Source organism: Conger conger, chromosome 6, assembly GCF_963514075.1.
Source record: "Conger conger chromosome 6, fConCon1.1, whole genome shotgun sequence".
NCBI lineage: Eukaryota > Metazoa > Chordata > Actinopteri > Anguilliformes > Congridae > Conger > Conger conger.
In genome coordinates this window covers 62643651-62661656 of record NC_083765.1, presented here as the reverse complement: position 1 = coordinate 62661656, position 18006 = coordinate 62643651, and the positions used below count along the sequence as shown (strand labels likewise).

General features: G+C 46.7%; 1 protein-coding gene across 2 annotated transcripts in view; it reads right to left on the bottom strand.

Moving 5' to 3' along the window:
• uba6 (ubiquitin like modifier activating enzyme 6) overlaps positions 1–18006 on the bottom strand; it is a 20621-nt gene extending 2615 nt beyond the window's left edge. The window contains exons 1-31 of one of the 2 annotated variants that reach the window (XM_061245322.1): positions 17925–18006; positions 17107–17201; positions 16914–16942; positions 16620–16714; positions 16076–16187; positions 15579–15659; positions 15219–15341; positions 14687–14810; positions 14286–14389; positions 13669–13731; positions 12648–12724; positions 12208–12274; positions 11980–12123; positions 11822–11889; positions 11353–11431; positions 9466–9546; positions 8929–9006; positions 8453–8634; positions 6169–6274; positions 5808–5897; positions 5125–5205; positions 3453–3581; positions 3217–3268; positions 2945–3008; positions 2773–2842; positions 2441–2512; positions 2164–2287; positions 1430–1623; positions 858–985; positions 234–321; positions 54–148 (exon numbers count right to left, since the gene is read on the bottom strand). In XM_061245322.1, coding sequence (XP_061101306.1) covers positions 54–148; positions 234–321; positions 858–985; positions 1430–1623; positions 2164–2287; positions 2441–2512; positions 2773–2842; positions 2945–3008; positions 3217–3268; positions 3453–3581; positions 5125–5205; positions 5808–5897; positions 6169–6274; positions 8453–8634; positions 8929–9006; positions 9466–9546; positions 11353–11431; positions 11822–11889; positions 11980–12123; positions 12208–12274; positions 12648–12724; positions 13669–13731; positions 14286–14389; positions 14687–14810; positions 15219–15341; positions 15579–15659; positions 16076–16187; positions 16620–16714; positions 16914–16942; positions 17107–17201; positions 17925–17965 — 2936 coding nt within the window. In that variant the 5' untranslated portion in view covers positions 17966–18006. Of the gene's footprint in view, positions 1–53; positions 149–233; positions 322–857; positions 986–1429; positions 1624–2163; positions 2301–2440; positions 2513–2772; positions 2843–2944; positions 3009–3216; positions 3269–3452; positions 3582–5124; positions 5206–5807; positions 5898–6168; positions 6275–8452; positions 8635–8928; positions 9007–9465; positions 9547–11352; positions 11432–11821; positions 11890–11979; positions 12124–12207; positions 12275–12647; positions 12725–13668; positions 13732–14285; positions 14390–14686; positions 14811–15218; positions 15342–15578; positions 15660–16075; positions 16188–16619; positions 16715–16913; positions 16943–17106; positions 17202–17924 lie in introns of both variants that reach the window. The other variant, XM_061245321.1, reaches the window with a different exon arrangement.

The window sequence follows — 18006 nt, the reverse complement described above, 5'->3', positions numbered from 1 at the left end:
AACAAATGAAGGACAGTTTTGCGAATGGAGGCGGGCAGGAGGATGGCATTTACGTCAGTTTGAGCCGCTTGCTGTGTCCAGGCATCACTGGCACATAGAGCATCTTCACCCCGTGGACCACCATGGTGGGCTCAATGCCGTATTTCTCCTGGGAAAGACGGGGATAAAGTTTAATGCTCCCCCCAAACAAACATATCGCCATAGAACCGAGCTGCAGGAGGGACGCAAATTACCCGGACTGCGTTCATGAAGTCAGACAGGGTGAAGTCCTCGTGACCGTGGATGGTCCAGCGGTCCCAGATGGAGAACGAGATGTTTTCTCTGTGGGGAAATTGTAGGATAAGTGCCTGGATCATCCATCAGCAGAACAACTGATTTAATGCACCTGGAAAAAAACTAATTTAAAGTAATCAAACCAAACATCCATGGTTGTGATACGATTGTGAGCAGCCTACTTGAGCGCCAGCTCAACATGCCTCTCAAAGTGAAATTACACATTCACTTTTGTTTTAAGGTAAATGCAGAAAAAAACTATGTATTCAACTATATGCAAGGAAAGCACTGCTGGCCCCTAACACACCACAGTCTTGGTTTAAATTGCATTTAAGAGGAACCTAGAGTTGCCTTGCAGAATATTGTTCATTATATTTACATTGAAGCCACAGATCACCCTTAATAGAAGGGCTATGATTAGCAAAAAGCCAGTAGAAAAGTGCTGGTGATCTTTGGTACATTTGTCACAACCAGTGGTGGACTTACAAAATGGATTAATAAGTACTTGACAATGCAGGTCCCTTAAGGCTAACTGCCTCGAAGGCTCACTCTAAGGCATCCCAGATACAGCACTGAGCCGCTACCTGATCTGGGTGCTCTTGACTTCGGCAGTTTCTGTCAGCACCACCACTGGAATGGCCAAGTTGAAGAAGCAGTTCTTGAAGGACTCAAAGTCGTAGCCCCCCACTACTTTAATGGCCTCTAGTGCCACCTAGAGGAGAAGGATGGGAATAATTTAATTAATATATCAGCCTCGTAATTGAAATGACCTATATGTGCTCAAATGTGAAATTCTTAAATTAAGCGGGTGTTAAATCTTTTATCGGTTGCTTGCCGAATATAGCATCCACTGGCAGTGGGGTAAAAGAACAAAGCACCCAGCATGGATCTATATTACCCTACAGTGAATTACACTCGCACAAATTTCTACACATACAATCCATTTATATAGGTGGATATTCACAACAGCAATCCAGCCGAGCGATGAACAGCAGCCATTTTGTACAGACATGGACAGCTTAGCTTCATTTGATTGTGTTAATCAGAGTACACTATGGCTTAAGTGGATCTAATCTTGTGTGAAAAGCAAGGGATTCACTCATCAACACAAGCCCCTCCCTCATCTACCCCCCACCTCACTCCCCAAAATCCTCACCAGCCCAGCAACGGCAGCAGTCGCCGTGGCGATGGCGGGGATGATCTTTCCCGCGATACGCTTGGTCTTGAGTCGGTCGGCCGCTTTAATCCCGTACATGCAGGCGCGCAGCGAAGACGCGGACGCCACAAAGTCCATGTGACCGTTGGAGTCATCGTCCTTCTCGAACAGGACAGGGGACATGCGCAAGCGCTCTGCAGACAGGGGGGAGAGGACCCACAGAGGGAGTGAGTAATGACAGTACAGACAAGCAAGTCAGGCTACGTCGGGGGGCATTAAAAGACCTGGGGTAACTGAGTTAGCGGGGTGGTAGGGAGTGTGTATGAGAGTACCTGGGGGTGACAGTGTCAGTCGGGGGCAGTAAAAGACAGTACCTGGGGTAACCGAGTTAGCGGGGTGGTAGGGAGTGTGTATGAGAGTACCTGGGGGTGACAGTGTCAGTCGGGGGCAGTAAAAGACAGTACCTGGGGTAACTGAGTTAGTGGGGTGGTAGGGAGTGTGTATGAGAGTACCTGGGGGTGACAGTGTCAGTCGGGGGCATTAAAAGACAGTACCTGGGGTAACTGAGTTAGCGGGGTGGTAGGGAGGGTGTATGAGAGTACCTGGGGGTGAAAGTGTCAGTCGGGGGCAGTAAAAGACAGTACCTGGGGTAACTGAGTTAGCGGGGTGGTAGGGAGGGTGTATGAGAGTACCTGGGGGTGACAGTGTCAGTCGGGGGCAGTAAAAGACAGTACCTGGGGTAACCGCGTTAGAAGCGATAGCCCCCTCCAGTTGGCTGATAGCCTCCCTCTCCTCCTCGCTGCTGACGGTCAGCTTCATGTGGTCTGGTTTCTTGGCGGACTCGTCTGTCTCGATGCGCTGTGATGCATCCCGTGGACAGGAAACTGCTCATTATCGCAAAACTAGCAAGAGCAGGGGCCTGCTACATCATATATATATTTAAATATGCAGTACTGTTAAATTATCATATGATATTCCTTGCTAGGTAGAAATGCACTCTGAGGAAGGTACCTTCTCTGCAGGTGTGTATTCTGGGACCTTAATCTCAGAGAGGATTTTGGCCACTGCTTCCTGCGACATGTCCTGTAGAAGAAATCAGACACACACACACACAGAGACACACACACACACACACACACACAGACACACACACACATAGTTGCTGAGCAAGAGAAAGGCAAACAATTACAGGAAAGATCAAAATCCTTTTGCACAGCATAGCCACATTTACTGTGGGTGGCTGGAATGCACAGCAATACCTCCAACAGAACAGAATAACTTTCCAAAACACTTGTGGAAAGCCTGGGGAAAAGAAGAAGGAAGTAGCCAATAGCATGGCTTACCTTCTCGGAGCAGGGGATGTTGTAAATGGTAGCAAAGAGTCTGGCAGTGCTGACAACAAATGTGAAGTGCCTTATGAATTAAAAAGAGAGCGTGAATGAGAGATATGACCACAGAAAAAAAACGGAACAGGATTTATTTACAGATTTTATAATGAAATCTTTTTCTATTTACAAATGATCCTTGAAGTCAAACTCTATTGGGGATGGGGGTCGCTTCGGAGACTGCCAAAACAAACCTGTTGAGATAAGAAGATCTTTGTTGAAGATCCCTTTAAAACGACCTTTTTAACAAAACATCTCAGTTATATACTTTAGTCTTATTCGTTCCATACTTCCTTCCTGAACTCCTCCATGGTTCGATTATAATGAATGCATTTCTATTTTTTGTTTGGTCAGTTGTTCTTCACCCTGTCTCTTAACATTATGTGAATGTGAAGCACTTACTGCCATCCTTCAGCCTGGTGCCAATTGGAAACGAGTGCAAGAGCTGCAGTGCCTAAAAGGGACAGAGGGAGAGGACTGAGCTCATGGGCAGTTTCCACTATGTAGCCAGAGCCACAATGGCCATCCATACAACACCCTACATCGCCAACCAAACATCAAATTGGCACTTTTTGCTTCCCCCCCCCCCCCCCCATCACCCAGCAGTCATACCCCTTGAGCAGGTGTTGTCCCCGTACCTTTCTCTTGAAGTACTTGTCGAATTTGAGGCGCGCCAGGGCGATGCACTGATGCCACTGCGTGGGCCTCCTGCTCAACAGCTTGATGACCTGGAATGACCCCTCCAGACTCTCCCTGGCCCTCATCCTCTGCCAAACGGACAGGTCCACTCAGTTTATACTCATTCACACACATCCACCAGCTCACAGAAGACTCTGCAGCCATGCCATGGTTACAACACTGGACAGCTTTTCCCAAGACAACAGAGAATAATGCTGTCCTGGACAAGGCATTTTAAATGGTTGGCATTTATATAGCGCCTTTATCCAAAGCGCTGTACAATTGATGCTTCTCATTCACCCATTCATACACACACTCACACACCGACGGCGATTGGCTGCCATGCAAGGCTCCGACCAGCTCGTCAGGAGCATTTGGGGGTTAGGTGTCTGCCAGACGACTGCTCTTACTGCCTGAGCCAATGAGACGACTGCTCTTACTGCCTGAGCCAATGAGACGACTGCTCTTACTGCCTGAGCCAATGAGACTCTTCGTTCAGCCTCCACAGGCCGCTTGGCACCTCCCCCTCTCAGAACCTCCACCTCACGCTCACGACTACTGTCTGTTCTGGCTCCACGGTGGTGGAACGAACTCCCCGTTGAGGTCAGAACTGAAGAATCTCTCCCCACCTTCAAGCGCAAGCTGAAGACACACCTCTTCAAGCAGCACCTCTCCCCATCCCTCCCTACCTCCCTGTGAACCTTAATTGTTGTCTCTGTGACTTGCTTTGTGTATCGGTATTTTTAGTTGGCTAGGTAAGCAGTGTTTGGATAGTTAACTTTGGTCACTTTTGCTCTGTTTGTTTGTTTGTTTGTTCAAAAAAAAAAAAAAAAAAAAAAATGGCCTTGTCCTTATCTTTGTTGTACAGGTAGCAGTTGAAATTGTACTTCCCTCTAGGGTCTTTCAGGGCACTTATCCCTGGTTATGGGTATGCACTTTGTTGTACGTCGCTCTGGATAAGAGCGTCTGCCAAATGCCAATAATGTAATGTAATGTAATGTAAATGAGACGGCTGCTCTTACTGCCTGAGCCAATGAGATGACTGCTCTTACTGCCTGAGCCAATGAGACGACTGCTCTTACTGCCTGAGCCAATGAGATGACTGCTCTTACCGCCTGAGCCAATGAGATGACTGCTCTTACCGCCTGAGCCAATGAGATGACTGCTCTTACCGCCTGAGCCATGTCGCCCCATTTTTAACCATGCTCTGGTCACAGCTCTGGTCATATATTCATACATTATATACTAATATGTATCAGCAGACAACAGTACACAGCACTGGGTAGAGGTCAGGACTCTGACCAGCACAATAGCCTCACAGAAACTCCAGGTCCCGTTGTAGCCCTAAGCATCTACTGGGCACTGGGCGAAAGGTGATTCCCAAAAAGGACAAAAACTGATAATATGTAAGAAATGCAAAAGCTCTGCAAGTTGCTCAGGATAAGAACATCTAGTAAATACAGCAAATGCTTTATCGCAGTGACTGCAGACTAATTCCAGCACAACTGGGCACAGCCCATGCAACACAAAGCTGCATCCAAAACAGCTGTGGATACTGGCGCCAGTGAAACCTGCAGGCAGGGTCAGGGTGCTCTGTGACAGGGGTGCACCTCCTCCTCCTCTGGCTCTCACCTGTAGCACCTCCTCAGCAGAGGAGTACGACTGCCAGAATATGTTGTAGATGGAGGGCTTGTGGGTGAACGCACTTTCAAACTGAGGGAGAGATAATGTAAATAAAAGAATCCGATTAGCTCATTACTTGTCATCACTGTTGAATGACCGCCCTTTGTACTTCACACAGAAACACAAAGGCTAAAACAGGCCAGGACTAGCCCTGGCCCTTGTTTGGATGGGACACTTCCATGGAAAAGCAAGACATGGCGGGGGCACAGATTGGGCCCATCAAAACAAGACACTCAAAACACAAAAATCAAATGCTAGCCAAGATAATGCCCATACTAAGCATTGTATAAACAGACAGAGGCACTTTTTGTAAGGAAAGCGTGTGTATAACTTGAAACAACAACATCAAAAATGTGGTCCTAAAATTCTTCTGTACACAAAACACTGCTGGTATTTTCACATGTTAAAATGTGTATCAAAACAGAACTGAATTGCCAAATTAAGGTGAATACATGTACGTTATCCCAAATGATGTTACAGGGGGTATTCATTTTCAAATCAATGCTAAAAAAAAACAAAAAAACAAGAGAGTTGTTTTTGTTCAATGGAGAAGGATCAAAATATCAGACAGCCGAAATCGATCCAGATAATCCTATTAAATGTTAACTGCTGGCTAGTGGGGGAAGGGTTACCTTATCTCTTGCCCACTGTATCGTGTGCTCTATGACAGCAGGAAATGACTTCAAAGTGCAGAAGGGTATCTCCTCATCCGGAGGGTCCCTCTGCAGAATCAACCAACGATTGCAGTTAATGAACAAACCTAGAAAACGACTGTATCAGGTTACAAAAAAATAGCCAGTAAAAAGTACTGCAATCACCCCAATGAGAACTGGATCAAAGGAGGCGTTTAAACATTTTATTCAATATTTACACAATATCATCACTTCAGGGGTCATTGAATCAGATTAAGTTCTTGCTGAAAATAGAAAGTCTGAGGGTAGGTTTTAGTTGGCAGTCAGGCAGAGCTCACACACAAGCTCGGAGCGCACTCACATGGCTGTTGTAGGACTCGGTCAGGTTTGGCACGATTATCTCTGTGTGTCCTTTTGTCCCCATCGTCCCAGAGTCCAGGAGAGGCTTCTGGTTCGACACGCTACGACTGCAGGAATACGCAGGAGACATTTCAATTATTACATTATTTTTGTTATATTTTATTGACATTAGCTTCAGCATTATTTTAAAACATGAACACATCAATAACTTTTAAATATGAGACTATAACTGCAAGGGCCTGAGCTGACCTGCAGAGCGAAACCCTCTTCCACTGACTTCCAATTAAACACACAAGCCCATTCCCTGTGTTTATAGCCCACACAAGCCCATTCCCTGGGTTTACAGCCCACACAAGCCCATTCCCTGGGTTTACAGCCCACACAAGCCCATTCCCTGGGTTTATAGCCCACACAAGCCCATTCCCTGGGTTTATAGCCCACACAAGCCCATTCCCTGGGTTTATAGGCCACACAAGCCCATTCCCTGGGTTTACAGCCCACACAAGCCCATTCCCTGGGTTTATAGCCCACACAAGCCCATTCCCTGGGTTTATAGCCCACACAAGCCCATTCCCTGGGTTTATAGGCCACACAAGCCCATTCCCTGGGTTTACAGCCCACACAAGCCCATTCCCTGGGTTTATAGCCCACACAAGCCCATTCCCTGGGTTTATAGCCCACACAAGCCCATTCCCTGGGTTTACAGCCCACACAAGCCCATTCCCTGGGTTTATAGCCCACACAAGCCCATTCCCTGGGTTTACAGCCCACACAAGCCCATTCCCTGGGTTTACAGCCCACACAAGCCCATTCCCTGGGTTTATAGCCCACAAAAGCCCATTCCCTGGGTTTACAGCCCACACAAGCCCATCCCCTGGGTTTATAGCCCACACAAGCCCATCCCCTGGGTTTATAGCCCACACAAGCCCATTCCCTGGGTTTATAGCCCACACAAGCCCATTCCCTGGGTTTATAGCCCACACAAGCCCATTCCCTGGGTTTATAGCCCACACAAGCCCATCCCCTGGGTTTATAGGCCACACAAGCCCATTCCCTGGGTTTATAGCCCACACAAGCCCATCCCCTGGGTTTACAGCCCACACAAGCCCATTCCCTGGGTTTATAGGCCACACAAGCCCATTCCCTGGGTTTATAGCCCACACAAGCCCATTCCCTGGGTTTATAGCCCACACAAGCCCATTCCCTGGGTTTATAGGCCACACAAGCCCATCCCCTGGGTTTATAGGCCACACAAGCCCATTCCCTGGGTTTACAGCCCACACAAGCCCATTCCCTGGGTTTACAGCCCACACAAGCCCATTCCCTGGGTTTATAGCCCACACAAGCCCATCCCCTGGGTTTATAGGCCACACAAGCCCATTCCCTGGGTTTATAGCCCACACAAGCCCATTCCCTGGGTTTACAGCCCACACAAGCCCATTCCCTGGGTTTATAGCCCACACAAGCCCATTCCCTGGGTTTATAGGCCACACAAGCCCATTCCCTGGGTTTACAGCCCACACAAGCCCATTCCCTGGGTTTATAGCCCACACAAGCCCATCCCCTGGGTTTACAGCCCACACAAGCCCATTCCCTGGGTTTATAGGCCACACAAGCCCATCCCCTGGGTTTATAGGCCACACAAGCCCATTCCCTGGGTTTATAGCCCACACAAGCCCATTCCCTGGGTTTATAGCCCACACAAGCCCATTCCCTGGGTTTATAGGCCACACAAGCCCATCCCCTGGGTTTATAGGCCACACAAGCCCATTCCCTGGGTTTACAGCCCACACAAGCCCATTCCCTGGGTTTACAGCCCACACAAGCCCATTCCCTGGGTTTATAGGCCACACAAGCCCATTCCCTGGGTTTACAGCCCACACAAGCCCATTCCCTGGGTTTACAGCCCACACAAGCCCATTCCCTGGGTTTACAGCCCACACAAGCCCATCCCCTGGGTTTATAGGCCACACAAGCCCATTCCCTGGGTTTACAGCCCACACAAGCCCATCCCCTGGGTTTATAGCCCACACAAGCCCATTCCCTGGGTTTATAGCCCACACAAGCCCATCCCCTGGGTTTACAGGCCACACAAGCCCATCCCCTGGGTTTATAGCCCACACAAGCCCATTCCCTGGGTTTATAGCCCACACAAGCCCATTCCCTGGGTTTATAGCCCACACAAGCCCATCCCCTGGGTTTATAGCCCACACAAGCCCATCCCCTGGGTTTATAGGCCACACAAGCCCATTCCCTGGGTTTATAGCCCACACAAGCCCATTCACCTGTCCACATATCTCCTGGCCTCCACGTTGTCCAGAGCCGTGATGACCAGGTGGAGTCTGGAGAAGAACTGGTCACTGTAGATGGCCTCCGTTGCAGGAGCCACCTTGTGGAGCTGGGCGTTGATGTGGAGCTGAGGGTTGATCTCCAGGGTGGCAGCCGCAGCAGTGGTGCTTTTCGATTTCTGTGAGCCAGTGTGAGGGGAGACAGAGCAGGGAGAAATGGTGGACAGTCAATTTCTTGATAGAGGGTTATATGATCGGTAAGACTCTAAAATTATCCACCAGATAGACTGGTATCAATAATTCGTTGTGGGGGTGACACATTGGAAAGGAGTTCAATATGAACTTGAGGGAGAGGATTTAGTTGGCCATATCAGTCACATAAAGGGCCTTATGTGAAGTGCGTGGGCTGCTCAAAGTTAAGCACATTCACTGAGGTTTGCTAGGGGATGAGGATGCAGGGGATGATCACTTGCCTGTATGTGATGAGGTCTGAAGAGAAACTGCCGGTTCAGGTTGGACTTTTCAATCAGATCTGGGTCCGTGATGCATATCTACCCACCAGATGGGACACAAATCAAACAAAAGGCAGCGGTGTTGGTTTTGTTTTAATAACAAAATATATTTAAAAAAAGAAAAGCAGCAGTTACTTATGTCACTAGTGTTTTTCATTCAACTTCCAGCTCAGAGAGGGAGACAGAGATGACTGATTATGATTACAATATAGTCATAATTGACTTTACTATAATATACGCAATTTCCATTTGTATTAAATGCATTAAATGAACGTATTATTCCTGGAATTGACTGAGAGAGTCAGCAATACTGCACAGTAGAAGAACCAGACAGGACTGCCCAGAAACTGCACGTGACTGGACTAGCCAAGCAAGCCGACATGCTTCGGTCTGCCAGAACGCAGCCCTCCGAGAGGATGCACGAGGCAGGCATTTCCCGGCAGCGCAATCAATACAAATGGAGTTATGAATCCAAGATGAGTTCCGTTTGCCCCCTACCTCTCCGGAACTGTCCGCCAGACCCACTCCCAGCAGGGCGAGGTTCTTCAGCATCTCGCAACCGATGGCTCCACAGCCCACCTAGGGGGGAAAGCCCACACATCACCCAGTGTGCCTCATACAGCACCATTCACACAGCGCAGGGCTTCTCACTAACCCTCTAAAGTGTACAAGGGGTTTCATGTTCTTCACTGAACATTCTAATGCTGATGTGGGACTATAACGTCCTGGGGCGACATTGGCTCAGGTGGTAAGAGCAGTCGTCTGGCAGTCGGAGGGTTGCCGGTTCGATTCCGCCCTGGGTGTGTCGAAGTGTCCCTGAGCAAGACACCTAACCCCCAAATGCTCCTGACGAGCTGGTTGGTACCTTGCATGGAAGCCAATTGCCATTGGTGTGTGAGTGTGTGTACGAATGGCTGATTGAGAAGCATCAATTATACAGTGCTTTGGATAAAGGCGCTATATAAATGCGAACCATGATGTAACAATCACTACTGGTAACAGGCAGCAATGGAGTTCTAAAACACTCTTTAGGAGCTAAAGACTCTTTAGGAGCTTATTCCAAGGGAAGAGTAGGATTTGATCAAACAACCTCCCAATTCGCCTTTAAGCCACACCCTAGAATGCAGACTGGCCAATCACAGCGCAGCCAAGAACAAGCTCCGACAGGGGTCCGACACTTTCATGACAGCGCTCCATTGACTCTAGTGCAGGCGTCTCAGATTTTCGTTCTTTTCGATATATTGTGGACTATAAAATAGTTATGGTCAAACGTTGTGCCTCGTTTCCCAGAGAGGTTGGAGGGGGGTGTGCGTTTTTTCCCCCTTCCCCAAACCAAAATCAAACCCTGACAAGTGTCGCCTGTGGATAAAGCTTTGTGGACGTCCTCACTCTCAGCTGAACCCCTCAAGGATCGACAGGCACACTTTTGTGTGTAGGGTTAAAGTTTTGCCTTTAACCCTACAGTAAAGTTACACTATTCGGTATTCCGTTATTTCAGGCTATAAATTGGGTTCGCTAACCTAAAATATGAAGAATCAAAGGTGCTAGCAAGTAGCAAGCAAGCTTAGCGATAGCTTAGCTATCACGTAAACACAGTCTGGATTCTATTTTTTGACAACATAAGACTAGCAAACTAGATTAGACTAGCTTGACTTTGTTATTCATGATCCATCCAAACACCTAACGTTAATATATTACAGACAAGCTACTGTGGTCGTTTTCTAGGTGACTACCTTCACTGTGTTGCCACAGTCCAACAATTTCACCGAAATATCACCTCGTTAATTACAGCTAACGTTGCCTACTTATGGCTATGATACGCTAGCATACAAGGCTACTGGATGCAATGTTATATGTGCTTAGTGCTTTTGCTTTGTAATAAAGACGATAATAGTGAATAGAGACCTACCCAGCTTTACATGCCGTGTTGCTCCTTGATATCAGTGCCAGCCTCCGTCTCGATCAGCAGGTAATGTGGCAATTCACTTTTAGATTGGGATCTATAGGCTTTTGCCTCTATTTTGATCGCCTTATTATGTTCATTTTGTGTTACCTGGATGTCCTGCATGTAGCCCTCAAAGGCATACTGTAACTCTTTCTGTCTACTCCTATCTGAAACCGCATTTGCTGCTTTGTAAAAGCACGACAGCAGTTCAGCTGGAAGAGCTGTCAAACACGCCATGTTGAAACTGAAAGTTTGTCAGACTTAGCAACAATAACTAAGGGGGGCGGGGCTTAGCGAAAGGTCAATTACAAGTCCAGTTCCTTATATGCCATGACTCCATGTTACAGTCTCTCAACTAATATCATGAATGTCAGTCTGTGGGAGATGAAACATTAGTTTTGTTTGAGATGGACTGAGGAATCCCCACACAACCCTCTTACCATGAACACCCGGAGCTGGTGCAGTTTCTGGCACATGGACTCCCCAATGCAGGCCCGTAGGGCATCATACCGGTCCCCCCTGGGGGAGGGGAAGAGAGGAGTCGGCCGTCAGTCTTACCAGAGAGAATATTCAAGATTCAACCAAGTTACTGTTCTCCATTTTGCCAGTACAGAGAGATGATAAAACGTAGAAACTAAAAAGCAAATGTTTGATAAAAGCAAAATGAATCAGGCTAAAACCGCTAAACAATAACATGCTGGAGGAGCGCCGAGTGATAAACTGCACGAGCAGCTTAATTGTGTGCACTTTGTCTGACTGCATCTGTGGTGTCTGTGCATGTGCACATGAGCCATGCCCATGGTGTTGAGCTTGGTGTGTTTTGCACAGATGACACATGATAGAGGAGAGAGGAGAGAGGAGAGTCAGAGGCCAGAGGACTGGGCCTCCTTCTCAAACAGTAGGACTTACTTTGGGGCAAACTCCTCAGCAGGGAGAGACTGCAGTGGCTTCACCACCTCTATAACGTCCAGGTAGAACTGCGCACAGAGGAAGGGTTTAGCATTAGCATGTTAGCATAGCGGTAATAAGGACCGTGACAGTCCGGCGTCACCCAGAGCCACACCCACCCACTGCTGCAGGGGGGCGAATTTCCCCGTCAGGGCCTTCAGGACCTCCTGGCTGGCGATGCCCCCGATGGTGGCCGCCAGGGGGGGCAGCAGGCCCCTCGCTGACCGGGACACGCAGCACGCCAGCTCCTGGTTTACGGGCACCTGCCAACCACAGGACAGTGAAAAACCTGAACAGACGGGGTGTTTGAAATCGCACCACTTCGGTCAGGAGTACCACACACCCACCCTGTCCTTCAGCGTCTCTGTTACCTCCTCAGTCAACTTCACCAAAACCTCCGCGTCCTGCAGACACCTGAAACGCACACACAGCACACCAAGCAGAGTGTTACTCTACTGATTGTACAAGTTATATACAACACACAAGGCAAAGAGAGTATAAAATACAACACTACAGACAGAGAAAGCTACTCCACTAATGTATAAATACAATTTGCATTCAAGACAACACTAGAAGACAAAATTTAATCTTGAGAAACTTGAGCAGCTGGAGCTGTGAGAACACTAATAGACACAGGGAAGGACAGAAACAGAACAAGGGAGAGGAGAGAGAAAAATTTAAAAGAAAGGGGGAAGAATAAGAGGGGGGTAGGAGAATTAGGAAAATAGAAGAAAGAGAAGAGAGTAGAGCAAAGGCCAGAGGGCGGAAGAGTAAGAGAGGGAGTTACCCAACGTCGGGCAGTCTGTGGTGTTGCTCCTGAAATGAGTCGAGGGCGAGCAGCGTAGCGTGGAGCTGCAGAGGAGCCTGGGAGAGAGAGAGAGAGAGACACATTCACTGCTGTTCTGTCTCTCACACACACACTCTCACACTCTCACACTCTCACACTCTCTCACACTCTCACACACTCTCACACACTCTCACACACACTCTCCCACACTCTCCCACACACACGCACACACTCTCGCACACTCTCGCACACTCTCGCACACTCTCACACTCTCACACACACTCTCACACACTCTCACACACTCTCACACACTCTCACACACACTCTCACACACACTCTCACACACACTCTCACACACTCTCTCACACACTCTCTCACACACTCTCTCACACACTCTCTCACACACTCTCACACACACTCTCACACACACTCTCACACACACTCTCACACACACTCTCACACACTCTCTCACACACTCTCTCACACACTCTCTCACACACTCTCTCACACACTCTCTCACACACTCTCTCACACACTCACTCTCACTCACTCTCACTCACTCTCACTCACTCTCTCTCACTCACTCTCACTCTCACACACTCTCACACACTCTCACACACTCTCACACACTCTCACACACTCTCACACACTCTCACACACTCTCACACACTCTCACACACCCCTCTATGGTGCAGAGGAGCCTGGTAGAGGAGAGACACACATTCACTGCTGTTCTCTCTCATTCTCACACACACACACACACCTCAATGGTGCATAATGAGTTGCAGAGTGCAAACTTGAATTGTGTTGTAATTGAACAGGTAATTTTTATTTATTTTTTTTATCTAGGATTCCCCATCCCCCGAATTGGTGAAACAACATTGTATTATAACCATGAGCAAAACCGGCCTGTTGCTAAGTCTTTGCAATTACTGTATAACATTGGTTGGATATGCAGACCCTTGATTGGGGCTGAAATAATGTGAGGGTGGGGGGCAGATGCAGTGACTCAGAACCCTACCTCTGGTTTGCTGAAATCAGGGGTGAGAACCTGAGGCTCCAAAAGCTGGTCCTCCATCGTGTGCTGGAGCACAGACAGATGCCACGTGTGACAGGAAAAAACACACATTAACACACAGACTAACTCACACATTCAAGTCATAAGAGTCATTGAGAACCACAGTCATCAAAAAAAGACAATGAATATGACTTCAGAATAACAGACCTAATAATAACTTTAAAATCTTTTTTTTCCTGCAGGAAAGCCATTCTTTTGGATTAAATCAGGGCCTTAAATCAGAGATTTACCGCCCTGTTGTTTTCATTTCGGCCTTAATTTGGCATATGATTCTACTTATTAGCAGCTCAAGGAGATCTCTAGCTGTTGAAAGAGGCGTACTTTGTTTCGGTTGGAGTGAAAACCTACTGAACTGTTAAATTATGTCATGATTTCATAATGGTTTTCCAAATAAATCGAATGAAGTGTATGTAAGTCAGAGGACAGCTGGGACTGAAAAGCCACCAATATCTATGTGAAATGCGTATTTCAATTCAAGTGAATCAAACACATTATATTAATAATGATGTCAATTAATCTACTACACCAATAACTGAATAGTTCCCTTAAGGTTCACTTACAAAGCTGTAGGTTTTCGGCGACTTCACCTGGAGGAAGATCCCCCCATGAGCATACGGCTGCAGCCCTGATGTGTCTCCTATAGAGAAGCTATAAGGGGACAACACTGCCGAACAGAAGCACACACAGACACAGAGACACAGACACACACATTATTATATCAATTATATTCGATAATATAAATTATAAAAAGTATTTTGAAGCATAAAAATAGTATACTGTGTATTCACATGTGCTGCAGGTACACTGGTTGCTATTCTGCAGCACAATTTCCAGTAATATTTATGACCACCATCAGGTGATATGAAATAAAAAGCACAATAAAACAACCCCACAAACATGTAACACAGGACTCCCCTGTGAGCAGGGCTAATAGTGAGCCAAACCCGTTAGCGAGTCGTACCGGTGACCTGTCGGCTGGCTGCGTTAAGCTCCGTCATGCCGTGGACCTCACGGAACAGCACGCTCTGCCCCGTCTGCAGTCCGTGGTTACGGCTGTCCATGCAGGTCACCACCCCCGGGTTATCCTGCAAGGGATTGTGGGAGAGTCAGGGCTTGTCAATCATTTCCTAATGAGCAAGATGAGACTTCACATGGTGCTGTAGATTCTTACTATCAAGTACGCTAGATATGTATACATACAGGGACATTTGCAAGCAATAAACTAATTGTAACATAATAATGTTAAGATTAAGATTTTAACACGGATCTGTGAAATGTGGATTTTTTTCACACTGAGCAAAGGTAAAAATGAAGGTTATATGAAGGCTGTTTTTGTTTTCTCTAGTTCTTTTGACACTGAGCGAAGGACTACAGAAAACAAAAACAGCCTTCATATAGAACTGTATGACATGATTCCATTTGAGCTTGCAGGGCATTACAGGGGAGAGACAGGGAAAAGGCCCTCAGGCCTAAATGGAGATGGCTGCAGGCACCTGTGTGATGTTCTGTATAAACACCTCCTTGGGCTCCTCTCCGGTTGGGTCCGACACCTCGAAAGTGTCGCCAAAGTCACAGAACACCCGCGCACAGATCCCGTATGCATCACAGCCAATAAACTGCCAAGAGACGTGTGACATCATGAAATGCATACGATACCCAGTAGATACATAGCAAGTTGCCATAAAAGGGACACCGTACTGTAACAGCTCAAGTTGTAACAGGCTCAACTTCTTGAGCATTGCTCTGATACTTTCCAACGGAGTGGAGAGGTACCATAGATATAGAACTTCCTTTGGACTGTGACCATAGACGCAGAACGTACTTTGGACTGTTACCATAAATGTAGAACTTACTTTGATTGGAGGCTGCTGTGAGTGGCAGAAATCATTCACCTTCTTTTGCAGCTTGAGTCTGGCTTCAGTTAGAATCACACACTGAAAAAGCAAAAACCATAAGATGCACTCCACATTTATAAACATTAAACACATTTCTTATTTTATGTCTCATCGATTGAGACTTGCCAATTGCACCACTGAACCTCATCCTGCTAAACTGACCTTTGTTTAAGCCTAAAACTGCTTTTGAATAACAATGAGAGGCATTGACATAAGGTGTTAATTATCCACAAGCGGCAAAAACTCGACTGCATACTGGACCTACTGTCATAAGTGCAAAGTTCTAATTCACTAGAAGTGAACATTCTTGTGTAATAACAAAGCAGTTCAGGTCAAGTACTTGCAAATCTATCCCAAAATGAGTTTAGACAAGGAACAACCCACAGAATTTGCACTGATCACAGGGACCACAAATATTCCAGAGGACCACACATCGACGTCTACAAAGCGCTCACCTGGTAGTTTTTCAGAAAGCTGAGGTCAGTGTTGTCGTCCAGGGTGGAGCTGGACATGTTCACCTGGACGTAGGGGTTCAGTTCTGCTACCCGCAAGTGCACTGCCTCCACTCTGTGCAGAAGAGGTGGGGGGGGGGGGGGGGGGGGGGTCAATGCCAAGAGAGAGCCAATCTTGTCTTATACCAAATAGCCACTCTAGGACACTTGATTTAGACAGCTCTGTTGAATACATAACAGCTGCTTCCTTTATTATTGGACACATAACAGCTTCAATTGGTACTGAAAAACAGTCAATAAAAGCAATGTGCACACATCACATCAATATTCACCATTAAACTAAGATCTCGATTCAATCTACAAGTGAAGTGCACTTTTAGTCACTTTTAGTAACAACTGTAAAAGACAAACAAAAGTTACCAAATAAAAGTAAACCTTTAAATAAATGCTTAAATTTGCTGAACAAAGTGTCTCTGTGTAAGATTAAATGAGGTGGCCACAAACATTCACAAGTAAATTGAAAGAGCCCACAATCCCAATCTCTGACCTTTTCCTCTGTTTCAGGACATCCTCCTCATGAATGAAGAAGTTGGTGCCCAGATCCCACATCTCACACTGCTTTGTGTCATGGAGCATCACTGCCTACAGGTACACCATCATCACAAGCAATACTACGACAAACAATGCGTAAATGTCACTGAGTATAATTCAGCACATCAACTAATAGAAAAGTATGAAAATTGTAAAGCAATTCATCAGCTCTACTGGCATCCACATAATCCTCATAATCCTAAAACTAAGATGGATAACCATTTAGGCATTAAAATGTGCCATACTGTACCTTCACTCCCGCTAGAGTGATGTTCTTTGCTGTAAAAAAACAAAACAAAAAAACAAGGCATTTGTCAAAAGGAAACGAAGAAATGCATTGTTCCATTGCATTTATGGAAAGGTTCTTTCCCCCAAGTGCTTACAATAAACTTCCAATGCAGCTGAAGGATGAAGACAAGGTTACAGATGTACTCCACACTCACCAATCTCAATTCCCAGTCCTCCCAGTCCACTGAGAAACACACAGGACTGGGCCATCTGCTGCATGGCACTGTCGCCCAGCACGTACCGCTGACGGCTGCAGGAGGGAGGGGCAGAGATAAGAGCCTCTCATTATATTCAACGTCAGTTTCACAAAAACCCACAAAAAGACAAATAAGCAAAGCACCAAATGGTCATTGATATTTGTTGACCAAAAGGTTTCATCCAAAGACCCTAAAGCAGGGATCATCAAATGGGCCCTCAAATCCAAATCCAGCCACGGTTAGATTTTCTCCTGGGTAATTAACTGAGCAATTAGTGCTACTAATTTGGGGCGACATTAGCTTTTGAGTCTGGGAGTCAGAGAGTTGTTGATTCGATCTCGCTTTGGGTTGTCAAAGTGTCCTTGAGGTTGCGTTTGCACTCAACAAGCTGTTTGGCGCCATTACATTTTTTTTTGTCATTTGGCAGAAGCCATGCATTGCTTTTGCTGTTGGTTTGTGTGTGAATGGGTAAATGAGGCATTAATTGTGTAGCACTTTGTGTAGCCGAAGTTGCTGGAAAAAGTAATATATATAAGCAGTTCATTTACGATTTACTGATTGGCTCCCAGGTAAGGGGAGGGCAGTTCTCAGCCCTCAAGGACAGTGATTTGATGATCCCTGCTCTACAGAATGAAAACAAAATCCAGGGAAAGAAAGCACAGCCAGCCATAACAATAATTATCGAGGACTGCTTGGAGTTTCAAGTCATACATACATACAGGAGCTTTTTTCATAGAATGACCCGAGGTAGCGCTGGCAGTAACTGTGGCGCTCACCTGTATAGTGAATCATCAATCTCCATTGGGTCTGCTGCCATTCTGGGGGGGGAGGGGGGGTCCAAGTCTCTATTCCACAAAG